This window comes from Sus scrofa, chromosome 5, assembly GCF_054392235.1.
Source record: "Sus scrofa isolate SSC_HxYL_T2T_F1_AM1 chromosome 5, Sscrofa_HxYL_maternal_Yorkshire_Landrace_v2.0, whole genome shotgun sequence".
Taxonomy (NCBI): domain Eukaryota; kingdom Metazoa; phylum Chordata; class Mammalia; order Artiodactyla; family Suidae; genus Sus; species Sus scrofa.
The window spans coordinates 20,491,811-20,513,180 of NC_139387.1; the positions used below are offsets into that span (position 1 = coordinate 20,491,811).

At 50.4% G+C, this 21,370-nt stretch overlaps 1 protein-coding gene across 1 annotated transcript; it reads right to left on the reverse strand.

Annotated features, from left to right (window-relative positions):
* Nucleotides 1-6,921: 6,921 nt before the first annotated feature.
* KRT4 (keratin 4) lies at nt 6,922-14,222 on the reverse strand. The gene is made up of 9 exons (XM_001927218.6): nt 13,669-14,222; nt 11,513-11,727; nt 10,289-10,349; nt 9,863-9,958; nt 9,144-9,308; nt 8,621-8,746; nt 7,987-8,207; nt 7,698-7,732; nt 6,922-7,601 (listed from the first exon to the last, which is right to left on the reverse strand). Exons 1-9 carry the CDS (start codon nt 14,155-14,157, stop codon nt 7,402-7,404), a joined length of 1,608 nt encoding a protein of 535 aa, XP_001927253.3. The 5' UTR covers nt 14,158-14,222; the 3' UTR covers nt 6,922-7,401.
* Between the last annotated feature and the right edge of the window lie 7,148 nt (nt 14,223-21,370).

Genomic DNA, 21,370 nt, shown 5'->3' on the forward strand with positions numbered 1-21,370 from the left:
GAAATCTCTGTCAAGTGTTTCAAGAAACATACCACAAAAATTAGGCCCTATTTTTTTCTCTTAGTGTTTAGCTGTATGCACTTGGGAATGAACGAGCTTTTAAATCTCAGCTTTGTCTCTGTGTGACCAGGAGGAAGTTCTTTAACCTCTCTGTGCCTCCGTTTCCTCATCGGCAATACTAAGTTCCTAAAAGTACCTCTCCTTGGAGTTCCCATCATGGCTCAGTGGTTAATGAATCCTACTAGGGACCATAAGGTTGTGGGTTCGATCCCTGGCCTTGCTCAGTGGGTTAAGGATCTGGCATTGCCGTGAGCTGTGGTGTAGGTCGCAGACGCAGCTCAGATCCCGAGTTGCTGTGGCTGTGGTGTAGGCCGGTGACTACAGCTCCAATTAGACCCCTAGCCTGGGAACCTCCATGTGCCACGGGAGCGGCCCTAGGAAAGGCAAAAAGACCAAAAAAAAAAAAAAAAAAAAAAACCTCTCCTAGAATCGTTGTCATACCTCGAACATACACAGCACAGTGTAGCACTCACTACCATTTTTTAACTATTTCTGTTTACAAACCACATGGAGAATTTCAGCTTTCAAACCTGTCAAGAGAAATGAGCCAATCAAGGGATTCCATTAGCAAATGAGCACAGCAAGTGGGGCAAGATAAATGGAAATCATAGCAACTCCATGACTTGGGGTGGGGGGGGAGCAGACCTCGGCTTCAACCCCAACAAAGAGAAATCCATGAGCAAACGAATATGAGAAGTGTTTACCGATTGTGGACTCTCTGGGTCGCTGTGCGGTAGAGAATGGTTTTCTTCTTCTCTTTTTACGGCTGCACCTGTGACATATGGACGTTCTTAGGCCAGGGATTGAATCAGAGCTACAGCCACCGGCCTGCACCACAGCCACAGCAACACTAGATCTGAGCCGTATCTGTGACCTATGCTGTTGCTCACGGCAATGCCAGAGGCTTAACCCACTGAGCGAGGCCAGGGATCAAACCCACCCTCATGGGTACTAGCCAGGTTCTTAACCCACTGAGGCACAACGGGAGCTCTGAGAATGGTTTTCAAAGAGCTCACAGTACAGACAAGCCAAACAGTACAAGACTGGGTAAAACTAAGTGCTTTCTTAGAGGTGCTGTGAAAGCTGAGAATCAGAAAGGCAATGAGGAAGGGCAATCATGGAAATTTTCAAGAAGGATAGAATTGATCTAGCCCGCTTGGTGGGCCATGGGCCGAGACTCAGCGTGAAAACAGGCCCGGCTGGATCCAGGATGTGGAGACCGGGGTAGACTGCTGTCACCCATGGCTGCACAACATCTTTGAGCACGTTTCCTTCACTCTAGTGGTTTCCCTCATTGTGATACCCACCTTCCTAGGGTCAAATCCACGTTCCCAGACTCTTTTACAGTCAGAAGCCAGGACCGTGGCCTAGACTCTTCCAGGAAGCGAGACTCTCGTGAGACCTGATGTCTGAGGGAGACCAAGCAAGGAGACAGCCACCGAGAGACCAATGGCACTTTCTGGAGAGTGCAATGATGGAGACATCTGGGTCTTGACAGGCAGAGGTGGCATTTTGTCATTTTGCCCTCAGCATCACAGGGACAGCAGCAATGGTCACAGTGTGTGCCCCAGAGCAGCCCCCGGGGGTAGCTGGGCATGGTTCCAGGCTGCAAAGCTGCCAAAGATGCCATGAGCAACAGTGCATTTTAATAGTTTATTTTGTTTACATCAGGCAGAATGGACGTTCATATTTGCAAGTATGAGCGCCAGTCAATACAGGGATAGGAAAGGCCTGGCTAGACCGGAAGGGGACAGTAGGAGAAGATGCTGGGGACATGAATGAGAATGGGACGGGAGGCCTGCCTTCAGAAGGAGCCTGAAGCATGGCCAGGTGTAGGGCCTGAAGTCCAGGGCCGTGGGTCCCTAGGAATTCTTAAACCCATTGTAAAAGTGAGGTACCTTTCTGCCCTGCATTGGAGCAGATTCCAGCCATTGCCAGAGCCCGCTGATCCTGAGCCAAAATGTCATTCCTTTAGAGGCAATTAACTTGGAGAGGAATCTTCAAGAAGCAGAGTTACAACCACTATTATCATCTGCTAGTCCTAGATCTGGACCTCCCCAGCAGGTGGTGGAAGGAGTGGTGGGAAAAGAACTTAATCTATTCTTAACTCTGCAGCCAGGATTGCAGAGAAGACATTGTCCACTAGGGGATGGGAAGCAAAGTAAGGATTACATTAGCAGAACTAGATGTTGATTCTGATTGGACAGTCCTGAGGTATGCAAATGATGGAAGAGGAGGAAGCAATGGGTGAGCCGAAATTCTTGACGATTGCGCCCAGCCCTCCAGGTTTGGGGACCCAATAAACATTTCGAGGAGTTCCTGTCGTGGCTCAGTCAGTAACGAACCTGACTAATATCCACAAGGATGCGAGTTTGATCCCTGGCCTTGCTCAGTGGGTTAAGGATCCAGCGTTGCCGTGAGCTGTGGTGTAAGTCACAGGCATGGCTCAGATCTGGCATTGCTATGACTGTGGCTTAGGCCACTAAGCTGTAGCTCGGATTTGACCCCTTGCCCGGGAGCCTCCATATGCCATGGGTGTGGCCTTAAATAGACAAAAAAAAAAAAAAAAAACTGAGAAAACGGAGTTTGCTTACACTCACTTTCAACACCTGGATTATTTGAAGCTTAACTAAGTAACCTTAGAGAAAAGAGTGAGTCACTATGTTGCAATGTATAAAATCAGAGCCTCATATGGCACTGCAGCCAAGAGGCTAGCCAGTCCACCCCTCTACCTCAAGGCAGCCATGCACACACAACCACACACATAAACACACGCAGATGGGATGTGTGTGGAAGTAACCTAAGGAGATTTACAAACAGCAAATCACAGGCAGGTACTCGGCAAATATTAAAGGAATGACTATCACGGGGGGGGAAGATGATCCTGCCAGGTGACAAAGACAGGAGCACTAAGAACATTTCTTCCTGGTGAAACAAGAACTTCCGGGAAAGGAGGCAGAACCTCGCACAGCTTCGCGTGACAGCCATGTGGAAGCCTTGTGAGGTGCAAGTGTTCCCAGACAGGAATCCAAAGCACATCGTGGGCCTGAGGGCCCCTCCCTGAAGGCAGGTCGCCCAGAGTCCCCTCTCCCTCTCTTTCACACCTGTTCTCTCAGACACACCTCGTTCTGAGCTTGCCTAGTCTTGGAACCCAAAGCCCAAGCCCCACACAGAGCAGATGATGGGCCGACCCCCGGTCCTCCTGCACCTGGCCCGAGGAGGTGCCTCCCTCCCACCACTCCCTGTTCTTAACCCAGCGTGATGCCAAGCTGTGTGGGTTCCTACACACAGTGCACGGCACCACGCTACCCTGTCTGCTCCAGTATTCTTTTTTTTTTTTTTATTTTTAAGTATAGTTGATTTACAATGTTCTGCCAGTTGCTGCTGTCCAGCAAAGTGACCCAGTCATACATATATACATACATGTCTCTTATATTTTCTTCCCTCTTGGTCTATCCCAAGAGACTAGATTACTCGGATATTCTTGCTGCCTAGAGCACCCTTCTCCCCTGTGCCCACTGCCCCAACCCCCAGTCCATACCCTTTCACCTGGCTGACTCCTTCTCAGGCTTCAAGCGTTATCTCAGGGGACACCTCCTCCAGGAAGCCTTCCTTGGATCCTTTGGCAAAAAGGAATGCTTCTCCCCTGTATCTCGGTGTTTACATCTACCATGGCTCTAACCACTCTCCTGAAAGTATGGGAAATCCATATTTAATACGCCTTCCCGACAATCCCCCTAGTCATACACACACACATTCACATGAAACTCTGTCCTCAAAGGAGAGGACCTCGCTGTGACACCTGTCCAGCGGAAGCTCCCAGCCCATGGATGGGCAGGCAGCGGAGCTCCCTGCCCAACGAGGAAAAGGCCACAGCCCCCGGATGCTCCCCATGGAAGAGTGTGATCAGGATGAGGCCCGAGGGGGCCTAGGGGAGACCAGCAGCAGGACGAGCCAGGAGGGTGGAGCCACTCCAGGAGACTTCCTAGAAAAAGAGATTTCCTCTTAGAGGAGATGAGAGCCCTGCCCTCTCTCAGATCCCCAACTTACCCCTCTCCGTCCCCCTCCAGGGGATAAAGAAATGACTATTCAGTCCCCATCTTCCGCACAGCAAAAAGATGGAGCAGGTGCCAAGGCGGCTTCTTCCCTTAGCCTGCCCTTCCCTTTGTCCTGGGCCGGCCGCCCTTATGGTGCTTTGAGAGGTCACAAAGGGGGGCTCCCTGCTCCCTCAGTTACTTCCCCGAGCAGCTGTCTCACTAAACCTTGACCATCTGCCCAAGACCCAGTAGTGGACGTTCCTGGTTCTGGGGTCCTCTGGCCTTTAAGCCAGAGCCTGGGTCCCAACAGGAAGCGCCACAAACTCCCACAGCAGGACCACCCTAAGTACATCCCTCTTCGCTCTGGCCTTCTGGTTTTCCGAGCAACAAGCGAAGGAGGCTTCAGAAGTGGTAGCAAGAATTTTCTGGAACTGAGAAGGCCAGACCCAGAGCAGAGGGTCTTAAAGGTGGTGGGGGGGTGGCTATGCAAATGCGGTCATTGCTCAGGAACCCGGAACCCGACCCAAGGAGGGACAGGTTGCAGCCAGGCTGGACAGTGGGAGCTCCAGGAGTGGGGGCTCAGGGCTGCGGAGCCAAACTGAGCAAAAGCTCTGCCAGCCCACAGCCGGGCCATTACCATGTGGGAAGTGCTTCCAGTTACCTCAAGGCAAAGCATTTCCGGGAGAAACTGGACAGCCTGGAGCCCTCTAAGGGGCAGGCAATGCAACCTGCATCTCCATAGTCCTCTGAACACAAAGAGCGGCCAGAATCCTGTTCTAGGATGTGAGGGAAGGTGGCATCTGTCTCAGAGTGAATTCTCCCCCACCCACCATGGAGTCCCCTCCGACAGGTCAGCCAGCTCCAGACCCATGGACCACGGCCAGCATCTACTTCCATGGACTGGTCTGGGAACAGAAGCCAACATGACAGTTTTTCATCTATGTAAAACAGGAGTCTTCTTATATAAATTAAAAAACAAGCACCCTGACACAGCCACTTGCCTACAAAGAGGAACAGGTTGATCCTAAGATACACATGCACATATATCATCTACTCTCTAACTCTGAGTGTTTGTAAGTCTTTAAATTACTCTGCAGAGGCCCCGAGAGACCTGGCAAGTGACACTCAGGCTGGCCACTCCTGAGCTCCACCTGCTCAGAGGGCACAAGAAAGGCGTTAACCTGCCCAGCCTCTGGGATCCAGCTTCTCAGCATGGCCCATCGTGACCTGCCACCTTCCCAGAGGGTGAACCTGAGAAGCCCCTCCCCTGCTTCCAAACTGGACTTGTCCTCCCCACCCCAGAACCTCAGAAAAGGGCCCGTTCAGCACTCTCCCGGGGGAGGGGTGCAGAGATGAGAAATAGTCAAAACTTCCTGCTCTGCCATGGCTGGGTGAGCCCTGAGCCTGAGGGGACAATGGGGAGATTAGCAGCAGGTTCGTGAAGGACTGCGCCTGGCAGGAGGCCCCTGCCCCGGAGTGCAAACCCCTCCCTGCTCTGCCCCGCTGTCCTGAGCCTGCATGGAGGCTTGTGGGCAGGGACTGGTTTTGGGCAAACAATGTACCCTTCTGTCTGTACACAACACGCTGGAGGGATTGGAGTCTGAGTGCACTTCCTGGCTTCAGGTCAGAGGCACCTGTCGGTGGGGGTGGTGCGGAAGTGAATGTTGCCTACATCCACAGAAGGAGGGATCCAGGTCCCACGGCACAGGGGGAGCTGCGCAGACTTCCTTTGTAAAAGGGAAGATTATTTTGCTCCAGGTAGCTTGGAATCAATCCGATATTAAAAAAAAAAAAAATCAAGATGTCGGAGTTCCTGCTGTGGCTCAGCCGTAAGGAACCCAACTAGTATCCAGGAGGACCGGGGTTCCATCCCTGGCCTCCCTCAGTGGATCAAAGATCTGGCGTTGCTGTGAGCTGTGGTGTAGGTCACAAACTCGGCTTGGATCCCACGTTGCTGTGATTGTGGCGTAGGCTGGCAGCTGCAGCTCTGATTCAACCCCTAGCCTGGGAACATGCATATGCTATAGGTGTGGCCCCAAAAAGCAAAAAAAAAAAAAAAAAAAATTAGGATGTCCTCCAAGACTTTACCCAGATCCTCACCTCTGCCTGTCCAATCCGAATCTCTAGCGCTGGACCCAATCAGGCAGCTGTACCCTCTACTGCCCCCAAAGTTCTGCCTCACTCCCCCTCTCCCACCACTCAGGGGCAGCGACTCAGACGTAACCCCTGGCAGAATCATCTGAGGTCATGGGCAAATGAGCACAGCCTGGAATCAAGCTCCTCGGGCCAACACACTTTCACTTCTCCATCCAAGGATCCTGACCTTGTTGATTCTACCATCAAGTTCCTGAAAGCCTTGCTGGTCTAGTGGGAAAGCCTGAGCCTGGGGACAAGGAGGCCTTGCTGGACACTGAGTATAAACTCTCCATAAGCTCCATCGCTTCTTGTTCTATACTCAATGCAGACCCCTGACTGTCTCTCCTCATAGCTGCCTTACTCCCCCTCATCTCCAGACTTGCACCCCTTCCCTCCCTCTAGGTAAGCCACAGCCTCAGCCCTGAGATGGCCCCGCCCTGATTGCCTGCAACAGCAATCTTGGTAAAATTGTCAGTTATTTTGAGCCTGTGCTCCAGTGCTCTAAGCTGCTTTCAGGCTCCGCACAAGGCACTTCTCTCCCAATAATCTGGGCAATTTAGAAGTGGAGACCTGAGAAATTGGTTGATGACTTCCGTCTAGACAGACAGATCCTTCGGGGCCCCAATTCCTTCACTTTCACCTGAATTCTGGAGCCTTCTCCCCAAGGAACAAAGACAATTGCTCAAAGTAAATGACAAAAGCATTTTATTGAAGATTCACCCAAAGATGGATAGAGGGAAGGAGAAGAGAGTTGGGTGGGGTGCTGAGTGGTTCTTGTCCCAACCTCACAGGGCCACTGCTGCCAAGTGATGGAGAAGGAGTTTGGTCCTGATGCAGAGATATCCAGGATCTGGTAGGCGATGGCATTGGACGAGGAGGGGACATATGTGACCCTGAGAATTCTAGAGATGAAGCATCTCGTTGTGTTCTCCTCTGTCCATGGGCGGTGAAGAGTCAGCTGATCCCTCTCCCGTTGTTCCAGCTGGGTCACCAAGCCCAAATCAGGAAGATGCGACCAAACTCCAAGAAGGCAGAGTCCATGCCCCGGCACTGAGGTGACACAGGTGAGATGAGGCCCAGGAACGGAGTAGGGAGGGGAGTGAAGGAAGCAGAGACACCAAGGCAGCGCCAGGCTGGCCCCAGGGGGGCTGCAGGGACGTCGTCTCCTCTATCGCTGGGACCTCTTGGTCAGGGTGGAGGTGGTGGTGGTGGAAATGATCTTGCTGCCAGCACTGCCACAAACCCCGCTACCAAACCCAAAGCCACTTCCGGAACCAGAGCCGAAGCCGGCGCCCAAGCCAAATCCAGAGCAGCTCCCTACCCCTCCGCTGCCGATGCCTCCTGCGCTGGCAGCGCCACCAACCACAGCTGCAGGGGAAAGGCAAAGACAAGGTTATTCCAACCAGGAGTCTCACCCCAAACCTGGGTGAAGGAACAGCCAGAGCGGGGGCAGAGGGTACTTACAGATGCTCACGGCGCTCTGGCACTCTCCAGACATTCTGTGGGGACAGAAAGAGCGGTGTGCCTCAGCAAGCTTGGAGCCACGCTGCGTTCAATAAGCAGGGGTCAAGCACCTTCCCCCGCTTAAGCAGCCAAGTGCAAAGTCTGAATGTGAACCCTGTTAGCTACCATGGTCCCCGTTCATAACCACCAGCACAGCAAGTGGTCCAGTCGAGCTGCCCTGGACTGGCCATGGCCCCGAACCTCTCTGTTTCTCCTAGTCCCACCCTGCCCTCCCTGCCACCCCCCTCACCGGCACTCCTCGCCCTCCAGCAGCTTGCGGTAGGTGGCGATCTCAATGTCCAAGGCCAGCTTCACGCTCATCAGCTCCTGGTATTCACGCAGCATCCGGGCCAGCTCCTCCTTGGCCTTCTTCAGGGCAGCCTCCAGCTCTGCACGCTTGCTGTAGGCATCCTTTAGGGCCGCCTCCCCACGCTGCTCTGCATCGGCCACAGATCCCTGCAGAGTCTGGCACTGCAGGCAAGGGCGCAGGATAGGCAATCATCAGGGTCCTGCTGTTAAGACCCTGAATCTGTTCCCTCTCCTGTAGCAGCTTTGCTTGGGTTACAGTGTCAGCCTTCTGTCTGTCCTTCTCCCCACGTTCCCTGACTCTTACTCATTTCCTTCACTCCAGTTAGGGTCCACCAATGCCCCCACCAGGCTGATCAGATGAAGATAAGCAAAACCAGTGAAAAGAGAAATCTTATTTGCTGGGGCATCATGTCATGTTAACTAAGATATTGTCAAAAAGATCTGGGTACAGTTTATGTCAGGAGCTACAAATCCTATGCAGACAAGCTCAGCATCTTCTGGCTTAAGACCTGATCTGTTTGTCTACTGTGAAGGCCCCTGGCCCTGGACCCAGGCTGGGCAGAAGTGACACCTACCTGCTTCTTGATGTTTTCAATCTCAGCCCGCAGCCTCTGGATCATCCTGTTAAGCTCTGAAATCTCATTCTTGGTGTTCTTCAGGCTGTCACCATGTTGGTCAACCGAGATCTGGAGCTGCTGGATCTAATACCCAGGAAACACAGTGACACAAGGGTCAGGGGCATTGAGGTAGGGTCTATTTGCAAGTGAACTCAGTAAGCATAGCCACAGGTGGCAGAGCTAATACAAAATGTCATGTAATCTCAAGGCAGACCCAGGTCAGTGATGCTTGGAAGAATCTGTTTATCTCTGATTTCTCTTGGGCTCCAGCTGATGATCACCTACGCACAGACATCAAAAGAAGAGCCCAGGGGAGTTCTCCTGTGGCACAGTGGGTTAAGGATCCAGCACTGTCACTGCAGAAGTGCATATTTGATCCCTGGCCTGGGAACTTCCACATGATGTGGGCACAGCCAAAAAAAAAAAAAGCAGAGCCCCAAAAAGGCCACCCCCCAACCCCTGAGAGACCCCAAACACACACCTTAATCTGATACAGGGCCTCGGCCTCAGCCTTGCTTCTCTGGGTGATCTCCTCATACTGGGCGCGGACCTCAGCGATGATGCTGTCCAGGTCCAGGTCCCGGTTGTTGTCCATGGACAGGACCACAGACGTGTCACTGACGTGGGTCTGCATCTGGGACAGCTCCTGCAGGGAAAATATCTCGCATCAGGCCTCCTGGAGGGTCTTCCTTAATCTCTGACGCCAGAAATCTGCCATCACCATGAAAATGACCCTGACACAGGCTCCCAGGGCAGCAGACTTGGTGTTCCCAATATGAAGAGAGAAGAGAAGTAAATTTCTATGTAGACATCAAGTGGTTGGTGACATCTCAAGACAGAAAAGCAATGCCTGTGGCCTTAACAGCTCCCTGGGGACCAGAAGCCACCCCAGGTCAGTGGGCACTCAGTATGTTGCATGGAAGGGAAAGAAATGGATCCCTTTCACTAGAGAAAATGCTAGAGAGCAATAAACTCGATTGTATGCAATCTTTAGATCTGATCTTCTAAGAAAACTTCTGGTGTTGGGAACCTCTCACTTGAATCTCTTAGGTCAACCCTTTCTATCCATGACCTTGGCGAGAGCCCATGGCCCTGAAGTAAGGCAACTGAGTCTTTTCAAAGAACTCTGTGAATTCCAACCATCTGCCTCTCAAGAGGAAGAGTCCCCTCCTTGAATGAATGGGGGGATGGAGGCCTTACTGCAGCATAGAGGATCCTCAGGAAGTTGATCTCATCATTAAGGCCATCCACCTTGGCCTCCAACTCCACCTTGTTCATGTAGGCAGCATCCACATCCTGTGGGGGGAGGGGAGGACAAGAGACCAGGTAGAGGCATTATAATAGGACGCAGGGGGGAGTTTTGTGACACACAAAAGTAGTGCCAGATGATGTGGTGAGGGACTAATCCACTGGCCTCTTCTGCTCCTAGAGCCACCTGCAGAGATGGAAGTTAATTATCCAAACAGGCTTTATTCACAGCCTTAATTCCTGCTCAGTGAGATCTAGATAAGAGCTAGTTGGATGGAGATGAGGCAGAGATGGACCAAACCCATGATTCAAGCCAAAGACCATGCCCAAGGGAAGAGGTGCCCTCACAGCCCATCCCTATCCTCTGTCCACCCTTACCTTCTTGAGTACCACAAAGTCATTTTCTGCAGCCGTGCGTTTGTTGATTTCTTCTTCATACCTGAGGGTGGGAAGATGGGAAAGAAAAGACAAAAGCCCCACAGTGAGCTAGGGTTTCTCACTCTCTGCTGCTGGTTTTCCAACATCTATTTGGAAAAATCCACCTGGTTGGCCACATTTTCCCATGTTCATACTAGATATTTGTTCCACTATGTTTCTGGAATAATTACCATATATGAGGTCCCCGGTCTAGACCCTGGCTCATTCAGAGAAGTGAAAGTCAAATTTTAAATAGACTGTTGGCAAGAGAGAAGATGTGAAGAGGAGACCAGCCATGATCTGGGTGATTTTATTTCCATAGACGGGCTGTCCTTTGGCTAGTGCGTGGATTAAGTTCACAGGAATATTGTCAATACTCCAGTTCTCTATCTTTGGTGTGAGAGTGAATGGAGAGAAAGGATTAGTATTTTCTCAGCTCCACCCCATGGTGATCATAATAAGAGATACTATGTATTCAGTGCTGATTATATGTCCAACACTATGCCACCTACTTTCTCTTATGTCATTTAATTTCATTTAACTCTCACAACTTATAAGGTAGGACTCTTGTCCCCATTTTAAAGATGAAGAACACTAAGGTTCAGAGACAGTCTGTCCTTTGGCCAGTGGGTGGATTAAATTCACTCAAGACCACACAGCTAGTACAGGGACCTCTACCCAATAGTCCGTAATGGTCTATTTGGGAAAAGACTCTGAAGAAGGATGGATGTGGGTACATGTATAACTGAATCACTTGTTGTACAGCAGAAATTATCACAACATTGTAAATCAACTCAACTTCAATAAAACTTTTTTAAATGGGCGGGGGAAGATCGCACAGCTAGTAAGTGGAGAAATCAGTATCCATCTATCCAGGTCCTTGTATCTGACAACACGTATTCTTCTGACCCTGCTATATTGCTTTTCATCTGAGTGATTTCTGGTCTTATTCATGTATGGCAAGCCCAGCTCCCTGAATGCATCACTCATTGCCTGTTTGGGGCAACTTAGGGTTACTAAACTTCACCCCAAGTAACCATGTGGATACAGGGGAACAGACAGGAGGTGGTCCCTGACCCCTTTGGGACCTCTCAGAGGCTGGGATTCTAAATGACTGAAGAGGAATACAGGGAGCCTGGGGTATGGCTGGGCAGACTTGTCAGGTGGCATGTCCTCCCCGCATACTTGGCCTTGAAGTCCTCCACGCTGTCCTGCATGATCTTCAGCTCAGACTGCAGGTATCCCTTGTCATTGGTCAAGGTATCCAACTGCTTCCTCAAGGCACTAATATAGGCCTCAAAGAAGGGGTCGAGGTTTTTGCTGGATGTGGTGGTTTTCTGCTGCTGGAGGAGGTTCCACTTCGTCTCCAGCACCTTATTCTGCTGCTCTAAGAACCGCACCTGTGTTTAACAAAGGCACCAACCAACCTGATGAGGGCCTGAAGCTCTGGCAGGAGGGCTGGCCACACCAACTCAGTCAGTCCAAGCCAACCAGGCAGCCCAAGAGCCATTGGAATAGCACCGCCACATTGCGGCTCCAGGCACCATCCACTGGGGTAAACATGGCGGCCCAGCTCCATAGCAGCACGTGTGCTGGGAAGAGCTGAGCACAGCCAGAGCTGTGGGGCCTGACGGCGCAGCAAGAATAACTGCCCAACCACAGGGTCTGGGATTGAGTTACTGAGAAAAACATTGAACTACTATGAAGTAATAAAATAAAACAAAATTAGGAGATATGACCACAGTCTGGGAGCAAGTACATTCAAAGTGATACTGACCCAAAGCCAAGGAATGATAAATTCCCTGAAGACTTTTTTTTTTTTTTTTTTTTTTTTTTTTTTTTTAGGGCCACATCTGCAGTATATGGAGATTCCCAGGCTAGGAGTTTCATCAGAGCTATAGCTGCCAGCCAACGCCACAGCCACAGCAACAGCAGATTTGAGTCTCATCTGTGACCTACACCACAGCTCATGGCAATGCTGGATCCTTAACCCACTGAGCATGGCCAGGGATTGAACTTGTGTCCTCATGGATACTAGTCAGATTCATTTCTACTGAGCCACGACGGGAACTCCTCCCTGAAGATTTTTTTAAAAGCTTACTTATAAATGGACTTCATGTGTCCCTGTGAACCTGCGTATAACTGAGTGTAAATATTTAAGATCAAGGGAGTTCCCGTCGTGGCTCAGTGGTTAATGAATCCGACTAGGAACCAGGAGGTTGCAGGTTCGATCCCTGGCCTTGCTCAGTGGATTAAGGATCCGGTGTTGCCGTGAGCTGTGGTGTAGGTCACCGACGTGGCTCAGATCCCACGTTGCTGTGGCTCTGGTGTAGGCCGGCAGCTATAGCTCTGATTAGACCCCTAGCCTGGGAACCTCCATATGCCACGGGAGCGGCCCTAGAAAAGGAAAAAAAAAAAAAGATTTTAAGATCAAGCCTTAGACATATTCTGAGACTCAGCTAGACTCGCTCCTGCAAGGGGACCTCCCTGAACTCTCCCCCCAGGAAGAGAGTTAGCCAAATAAACCAAGGCTGCAGCTTGGCATGCCCTTCGCACCTAATGGCTTCAGAATTTAAAGAAAAGCAGGCAAGGGAGACTGATCACAGTCTGAACTTAAACTGATGATGGCAGATGAGACAAGGAAGCACCAAACCCTTGATCTTGTTTTTATATCAATAGGTCCTAGAGTCACAAGAAAGCACAATAAAGCCCCTTTAAGCTGCTATGGGTCTATTCAAACTAGCAAGAAGGTGAGCTACAAAAAGAAAAGGAGAGACCCATCCCTTCCTTTCTTCAAACAGTCCCAGAAATGAGTCATTGGGCCCAGAGTCAGGAGAAACGCAATGACCATCCAATGTCCTGTTGGAACCTAGAATCTGCCATTGGAATCAGTCCTTTTCTCATTTGGGAAACCAGCCTGGTATTTTTCTGCTCCAGCCACAGAAGTGCCAATAGTTAAATTATTACGTTAACTATAATTCTCAGTTAATTATCAAAGTGATAACCATGTTATTTCTGAAACCAAACTCTGAGAAAAAGCAGCAAACCAATGAACCACTTTATAGCTGGGGTGACTGGACCCAGAAAAGTTGAATCATGTGCCCAGTAACACAAAGCATGCCTAGGAAATCCAAATATTGAACCACTTCGAGCAGCCTATTTTCCCACCAGCCCCAGGAAAAAAAAGAAAAAGAGCAATGACTTTCCTTAACCAACTGGAAAACAGAGGACCAGAGAAGTTCAATGGTTTTCCCAAAGCCTCCAGCAGGCTCAGGTCTGAGAAGCCAGGACTCAGAAACCCTGGCTTTTTATCACCTTATCTGACCAAAAGGCTGGCTCACCTTGTCGATGAAGGAGGCGAACTTGTCGTTGAGGATCTTGATCTGCTCCCGCTCTTGGGTCCGGACCTTCTGGATCTCAGGGTCGATCTCCACGTGGAGTGGAGTGAGCAGGCTCTGGTTGATGGTGACCTGTTGAATCCCTCCGGCAGGGCAGACAAGAGAGCCAGCCCCACCCCATCCACCGAAGGACCCGCCGAGTCCACCACCAAAGCCGCCAGCACCAAAACCTGTGCCAAAGCCGCCAGCCCCAAAACACCCAGCAGCCCCAAAGCCAGCACCTTGCCGGGCCCCAGCCACGCTGATGGAGATGCTCTTTTTCCCTCCAAGGTTGTAGAGGCTTCTGCTGCCGAAACCCCCAGAGGAACAGCGGCCTGCGCCCCCGGACAAGGAGATGGAGCTGAAAGCAGACTTCTTGCCCCCACCTACGATGGCTGAGCCACAGCTAAAGCCCTGGGGCCTGCCGCGGACACACTGCTGTCTGGCAATCATGGCTAGAGAGAGAACAGCAAGCTCAGAGTTGTCAGGGAGAAGCGAGAGGGGCCAGGCCACTGAATGCCACAGCCCTAGCCTGGGTCTCTTATATGTGCTGGAGAGCAGGGCTTGGTTGCAGGGGCATAAAGGGAAAAATCTGAAACATCTCTGGGCTTGGCCTTTGGCACTGGCCCATCCTCCTTGCACCTGTTGAACATGTCACAAACACACCTACTGAAGTCATTCCGAGGGCACACTCTGCTACAGGAGAAGCTGAACCGGTGTCCCAGGGCCTCCTGGTCTCAGGGCCCCACCACCTACACCCTCTGCACTGCCACCTCACTGGCCTCCAGGGGCCTCCCTGCTCCAGAGGAGACGACCCATCACTCTGTCTCTCACTCCACAGAATTTGGAATCCAACGGCCAAGTTTCAAGTGCATAGCCTGCCCTTCCCAGTTCTGCAGAACTGCAGCAAGTCATTCTCTGGGGCTCAGTTTCTTCACCCATAAATTGGAAATAATGCAAATATTTACCTTCACTTCCTCTCAAGATACAGTGAGATTACAATGAATGAGTGCTTTGTTAACCATCAGAGGCCACACAACTATTTGTCACTGTCATTACTATTCCTCCGTGTGCACTTGGCCCCACATACACATTCAAAAGGGGAAATGCATATTCCAGGCTTCTAGGCTTCCAAACCTAGATCAAGACTCATCTCAATAATTTGACACAGTTATTAAAAACCTACCGTGTGCCTGGAGTTCCCATTGTAGCTCAGCAGGCTAAGAACTTGACATAGTGTCCTTGAGGACAAGGGTTCAATCCCTGGCCTTGCTCAATGGGTTAAGGATCTGGCTCTGCCACAAGCTGCAGCGTGGGTCACAGATGCAGCTCGGATTTGGTGTTGCTGTGACTGTGGCATAGGCCAGCAGATACAGCTCCGATTTGACCCCTGGCTCAAGAACTTCCGTATGCCATGAGTGCAGCCCTAGAAAGGAAGGAAGAAAGGAAGGTGCAAACTATTGCCTTTGGAGTGGATAAGCAATGAGATCCTGCTGTAGAGCACAGGGAACTATATCTAGTCACTTTTCATGGAACACGATGGAGGATAATGTGAGAAAAAGAATGTGTATATATGTATGACTGGGTCACTTTGCTGTCCAGCAGAAATTGACAGAACATTGTAAATCAACTGTAATCGCATAAATAAAAATCTTTAATAAAAATGTTACAGAATAAATAAAGTTACCCATGCGGGGGAAAAATAATTCTGAAAGTACCTAAATGTAAATCAATAAATATTAAATGCTGCAAATAGAGCCACGTGGCGGGACCGAGAGATGATCAAGCGGGATGGGGGAGGGATGGACTGAGGATGCAGGACTGGCGTATGTGCACTGAGGTATGTGGAATGATTGCCCAATGGGGACCTGCTGTACAGCATAGAGAACTCTACCCAGGACTCTGCGATTGTCTACGGGGAAAAAGCATCTGAACGGACGTGGATGTGTGTGCATATGTAACCGGATGACTCTGTTGTGCAGCAGAAATGACCACAACCTTGCAAATCAACTCGACTTCAATAAAGCTTTTAAAAATGAAAAAGAAAGAAAGAGAGAGAGAGAGAGTGAGAAGGAGGGAGGGAGGGAGGAAGAAAGAATGAGAATCTACCGTGTGCCAAGCATGGAGCTGGGGACCCAATGGAGGTGACTCTACCTCAGGCCCCCAAGACTGACATTCCTTCTTGGGACTCCGTTCGGGTCTGTGTTTGCAGGATCCCAGACCAGCATTATATGCGCCCTTATCCATTTGCGGCCCAGTCGTTTGCTTGGCTCCACGGGGATAGGGTGTGCTCTGTTTTCCCACAGTGGTCTCAGCATTTAGAGCAGAAGCTTGGAAATTTTTGTTGCTGGGGGCACTTTTGGCAGAATGGTGAAAGCTCTGAGCCCTTTCTCAGAGCAAATATAAAATCCTTCTTTTAAGCCCCACTTTCAATTCTTCCCCACTGAGTACAAGGGATCTGTGTTCAAATCTCACCTGTTGCCACTAACTGGCTGTGCCACTTTGGGCAGGTTACCTAACCTCTCTGAACCCATTCAACCCATCCTCTCATCTATAATATGGGACGCCTGCCTCACAGATCATGAAATGATGTATCCACGGGGCCTGGTACATAGTAGGCCCGTAGGCATTCATTCTTATCTTGCCCAGGCTTTGCCATTGCCACTTTTGAGGGGAAATCAGATGAATCTGCATCCTCCTTCTCAATTCCTAATGAGACTGATGTTCCAAATCTGGTGACCCATTGCAGTGCTGAGGGTCTATACAATTCCCCCAGGTAAAGCTGACCCTGACTGAATGAAAGCTGGCCACAGCAGAGAGGAGCAGCTCGCTCTGTGAGAAGAGAGCGAGCAGGGCGGGGCCCTGGAGTGAGAAAAAGGGTGCTTAGTGGATCCAGGCCTTGGGGACATGGCAGCAGGAAAGGCTGGACACTCTCCTCTGGCCAGCTCCTCCCTCCCCACCTCCGCCCTCGTCCCTTCTCCCCGCCCTCTTCTTACCGCTACCTCTGACATGTACCCCACCCTCTGTTCCCATCTACCTTGGCCTTTGCTGGCTCTCCCTGCCCCTGCCCCAGGGCCTCTAAGTCAATGGAGAGTGGGGGGAGGGCCGTGGCAGGGAGGGCAGGAGCACCCCCACCCCGGCTTCATCAAAGGTCCACGGAGAAAGCCCAAAGGATGGTCCCACCACTTGTAGGAAGTCAGCATCCTAGAGCCCGGACCATTTCCTACCAGGGACAGGGCTGAACATCCTCTCATCTCTTCTATGAGGATTTATCAACTGCCAGCATCATGCCAGGTGTTGTGCTGGATGTTTTATATACCTGTGGTCATGTCATCTTCCCAAAAGCTCTGCAGTCAGTATAAGCGTCAGGCTTACAGTGAGTTCCCCTGTGGCTCAGTTCCCCTTGTGGCTCTGCAGTTTAAGAACCTCATAGTACCCATGAGGATGTGGGTTCAATCCCTGCCTCGCTCAGTATGTTAAGGATCAGTGTTACCATGAGCTGTGGTATAGGTCGCAGACCCGGCTCGGACCCAGTATTGCTGTGGCTGTGGCATAGGCCGGCAGCTCAAGCTCTGATTCCATCCCCAGCCTGGGAACTTCCATATGCTATAGGTGTGGCCCTAAAAAGCAAAAGAAGAAAAAATCATGCTGACAAATGATGACTTGGAAACCCAGGGAGGTTAAGTAGCCATCAGGGTCACACCGTAGCGTGAACTGGACCTGGGACCTGAACCTCCATCAATCTGATCCCAAAGACTGCTCTCCCTGGCCTCTCAACCCATCCACCCTGCCTGGCATGAAGTCAGTTTGCCTATCCAGAAATGGGCACCTGAACAAACCTGATCCAACCAACTGTTCAGGTCAAGGGAGCTCTGAGGGTACCAGCATCCCAGATTCCGCCAATGTACACTCTGAGCCCAGGGTTCACACGGCTGGGGCTGCAGCTGCAGGAGCAGAGGACACCTGGAGCCACCCCCTGGGGACCTGAGGTCTGACTGTCTGCTTTCCTACCCTGAGAGGCAGCGGGAGGTTTGCCAGGACCACAGGCTTCGTGGGGCCCAGAGCTCAGACCCCTCGCTACCTCATCTGGTCTCTGCACCTCCCACTCATGGCTCTATCCTCTTGGCTGCCCCAGGGAGTTGATGAGGACTTTTGTGGGCTAGGAGGAGGGTTTGCATCCAGAGAGATGCAGCCCCGAGTTGTCTCATGATGCATTCATTGTATCTTGCCGTCTGTAGCTGTCACACTGCAATACTAAGAGAAAGCGCTATGGTGGATTTTCCTAGAGTACATCCCTGAGACAAAAAATAAGATGAAGGGGAGTTCCCACTGAGGCACAGGGGAAACGAATCTGACTAGTATCCATGAGGATGAGGGTTTGATCCCTGACCTCAGTCAGTGGGTCGGGGATCTGGCACTGCCACAAGCTGTGGCATAGGTCGCAGGAGCAGCTCGGATCCCACATGGCTATGGCTGTGGCTGTGGTGTGGGCCAGCAGCTGTACATCCAATTCGACCCCTAGCCTGGGAACTTCCATATGCCAAGGGTGTGGCCCTAAAAATAAAATAAAATAAAACAAAATAAAATAAAATAAGGGAAAGGCTGCCTTGCTTTTCAGGTGGCAGGAACTCTCATGTATATCACCGGATATCACTGGATAGTGGATGTTTGGTGGGGGTTCTCCTTTTTTTTTTTTTTTTTTTAGCCAAGCCCAAAGTACATGTAAGTTTCCAGTCCAGGGATAGAATATGCACCATGCACCACAGCAGTGATTCAAACTGATGCAGTGACAACACCGGATCCTTAACCCGCTACACCACAGGCAAACTCCATTGGGTGCCTTTATTGTAAGAGTTCCCTTCCTCACAACAACCCTGCAAAAGTGGGGTTCCTCTGCTCAGTCTAGAGCTACAGACACTGAGGCTCAGAGAGGTTATGTAACTTGCCCGAGATCACACCTTTGGGAAGTGGTGGAGATAGGAGGCCAGTCCTCTCTGCCTAATTTCAAGCTCGTGACCTTAACCTCTCCACCACAATGCTTTGTATCTGAATCTGCCGGGGAAAACATCATACAGCAACTTAGACCTGTGGCTTATGGTCCAGCAGAGCAGTAAGGGGGTCTCAGTCAGCATGTTCTGTCCTTGCTTTTGTCACAGGACTGGTTGTTTGGTTCATGTGGCCTTGTCCTTCCAAGTACCCAATAAGATACTGTCCTGAGGGGCTGATTCTATGTCCTCCAACTAACTAAACACAAATTAACTAAATTACACATCCTATAAGAAATCCAAACCGGGGGCATTCCCATCATGGCTCAGTGGTTAACAAACCCGACTAGTATCCATGAGGACACGGGTTCGATCCATGGCCTCAACCAGTGGGTTAGGGATCCGGCGTTGTCATGAGCTGTGGTGTAGGTTGCAGATGTGTCTCAGATTCTGCGTTGCTGTGGCTGTGGCTATGGTGCAGGCCAGCAGCTCCGTCTCCAATTTGACCCCTAGCCTGGGAACCTGCATGAGTGCAGCCAAAGGAAAGAGAGAGAGAGAGAGAGAGAGAAAGAAGGGAGGGAGGGAGGAAGGAAGGAAGGAAGGAAGGAAGGAAGGAAGGAAGGAAGGAAAGAAAGAAAGGAAGGAAGGAAGGAAGGAAGGAAGGAAGGAAGGAAGGAAGAAAGAAAGAAAGAAAGAAGAGGAAGGAAAGAAGGAAAGAAATCCAAACCAACTGGGAAGAAAGCACTAAACTAGAGCCGTATTCTGTGGCTCTATTATGAAGTCAGAATTGCCAGAGTTCTCAAAATCCTCAAACTGTAGCTGGAGAAACAAAAGGCAGGCGTGCCCTGTGTGCAAAAGAGCACTGGCCCTGGAGGGAGAGACGCAAAGAGGAGTTTCCTTCCCTACAAAGAGGAAGGATGCCCCCTTGCAGCCTCTGGACCAGAGGCAGGGATTGGACAAGGTGCCTCTACCCTGCAGCCACAGCTAAAAGCTGGTTCCCGCCCCACCCCGCAGCTTCTGCTCTTGTCTCCGCGCTCTTCTCCGTGACGCTTCCCCAACTGGCGGCTGTTCCCATCTTCTCAAAGAGGGCTGAGCAGCTGACAGGGGTGTGGAGCCGAGCGGAGGGTGTATTCGCTTGCGGCTTTCTCAGGGAGGGCGGCAAGCCCTTGCATTCAGACCTGGGATTATGGGGATCCCAAGCCCTGGATCACTGTCAGCCCCAAACCTGGTGTGTGGTGTGGGAAAGCAACCCCACTCCCGCACCCTGATCAGGTCTGTGCCCTCACCCCTTTCGGCCACCCGACTTCAACCATCCCTGAGTCACTCTCTGGGGCGCCCGAGCCAACTTGGGGATCAGAGACTCTGCAGAAAAGGAACAGTCAGCAGTGAGGACAGAGAGAGGGTGGGGAGCCCTTAGAATCAGGGGTGGGGAGGTCTGTGCACCGGGTCCCTCCTTTCTCAAGGGTAGAGAGAACTCCTGGTCTCTCCCCAAGCGTGTGCCAGCAGGGGTTACCCAACATATTTTGGCAGCAAAACCATTGTGGTCATCAAAAGCATATATGCCACAGCCCCGTTTGTAAAACAGGTAAAATGAGAGATGCTCTCATTCGACCCCTAGCCTGGGAACATACATGTGCCATAGGAGCGGCCCTAGAAAAGGCAAAAAGACAAATAAATAAATAAATAAAGTATACAGTATAATGACTTGGTATATGTATATATTGCAAAATGACTGCTGTAATAAATTTATTTAATATCCATCACCTCCTACAGTCACAAAAAAATGTTTTCTTCCTTGTAGTGAGAACTTTTAGGATTTACTCTCTTAGTGACTTTTAACGCCATACTGCATTTTTAACTATAGCCAGCATGTTGTACATCACATTTCTAGAACATATTTATCTTGTAACTGGTAGTTTGTACCTTTTGACGAACTTCACCCAGTTTCCCTACCCTTGACTCCCTATCTCTGGTAAGCACAAATCTGATCTCTTTTTTCTATGATTATTTTTTTTTAGATTCCACTTATAAGTGAAATCATATAGTATTTGTCTTTCTCTGACTTATTTCATTTAGCATAATGGCCTCAAGGTCCATCTATGTTGTAGTAATAGCAAGATATCCTTCTTTTTTTTTTTAGGGCTGCACCTACAGCATATGGAGGTTCCCAGGTTAGGGGTTGAATTGGAACTGCAGCTGCAGGCCTACGCCACAGCCACAGCCACACCAGATCTGAGCTGAGTCTGCAATATACACCACAGTTCGTGGCAACACCAGATCCTTAACCCACTGAGCAAGGCCAAGGATCAAACCTGCATCCTCATGGATACTAGTCAGACTGGTTTCGGCTGAGCCGCAATGGGAACTCCTCCTTCTTTTTTATAGCTTTTTTTAATAGTCCGTTGTATCTATAGACCACATCTTCTTTACCTGCCATTAGGCACTTAGGTTGGTTTGGCATCTTAACTATTATACCTAAAGCTGCAGTGAAGATGGAGGTGCAGCTCTTCAACACAGTGATTTTGTTTCCTTTACATAAATACTCAGAAGTGAAATTGCTGGGACTTTTGGTAGCTCTATTTTTAATTTTTAGAGGACCCTCCACCCTGTTTTCCATAGCTGCTGCATTAATTTCCATTCCCACCAACGGTGCAGAAGGGTTCACTTTCTCCACATCCTCA

Coding starts and splice junctions, on each gene's coding strand:
- KRT4 (XM_001927218.6), bottom strand. CDS start 14,157: ATGATTGCCAGACAGCAGTGTGTCCGCGGCAGGCCCCAGGGCTTTAGC. Junction 8,747..9,143: donor AGGCCCTGTATCAGATTAAG/GTGTGTGTTTGG, acceptor CCTGGGTATTAG/ATCCAGCAGCTCCAGATCTC. Junction 7,602..7,697: donor CCAGAGCGCCGTGAGCATCT/GTAAGTACCCTC, acceptor TTTCCCCTGCAG/CTGTGGTTGGTGGCGCTGCC.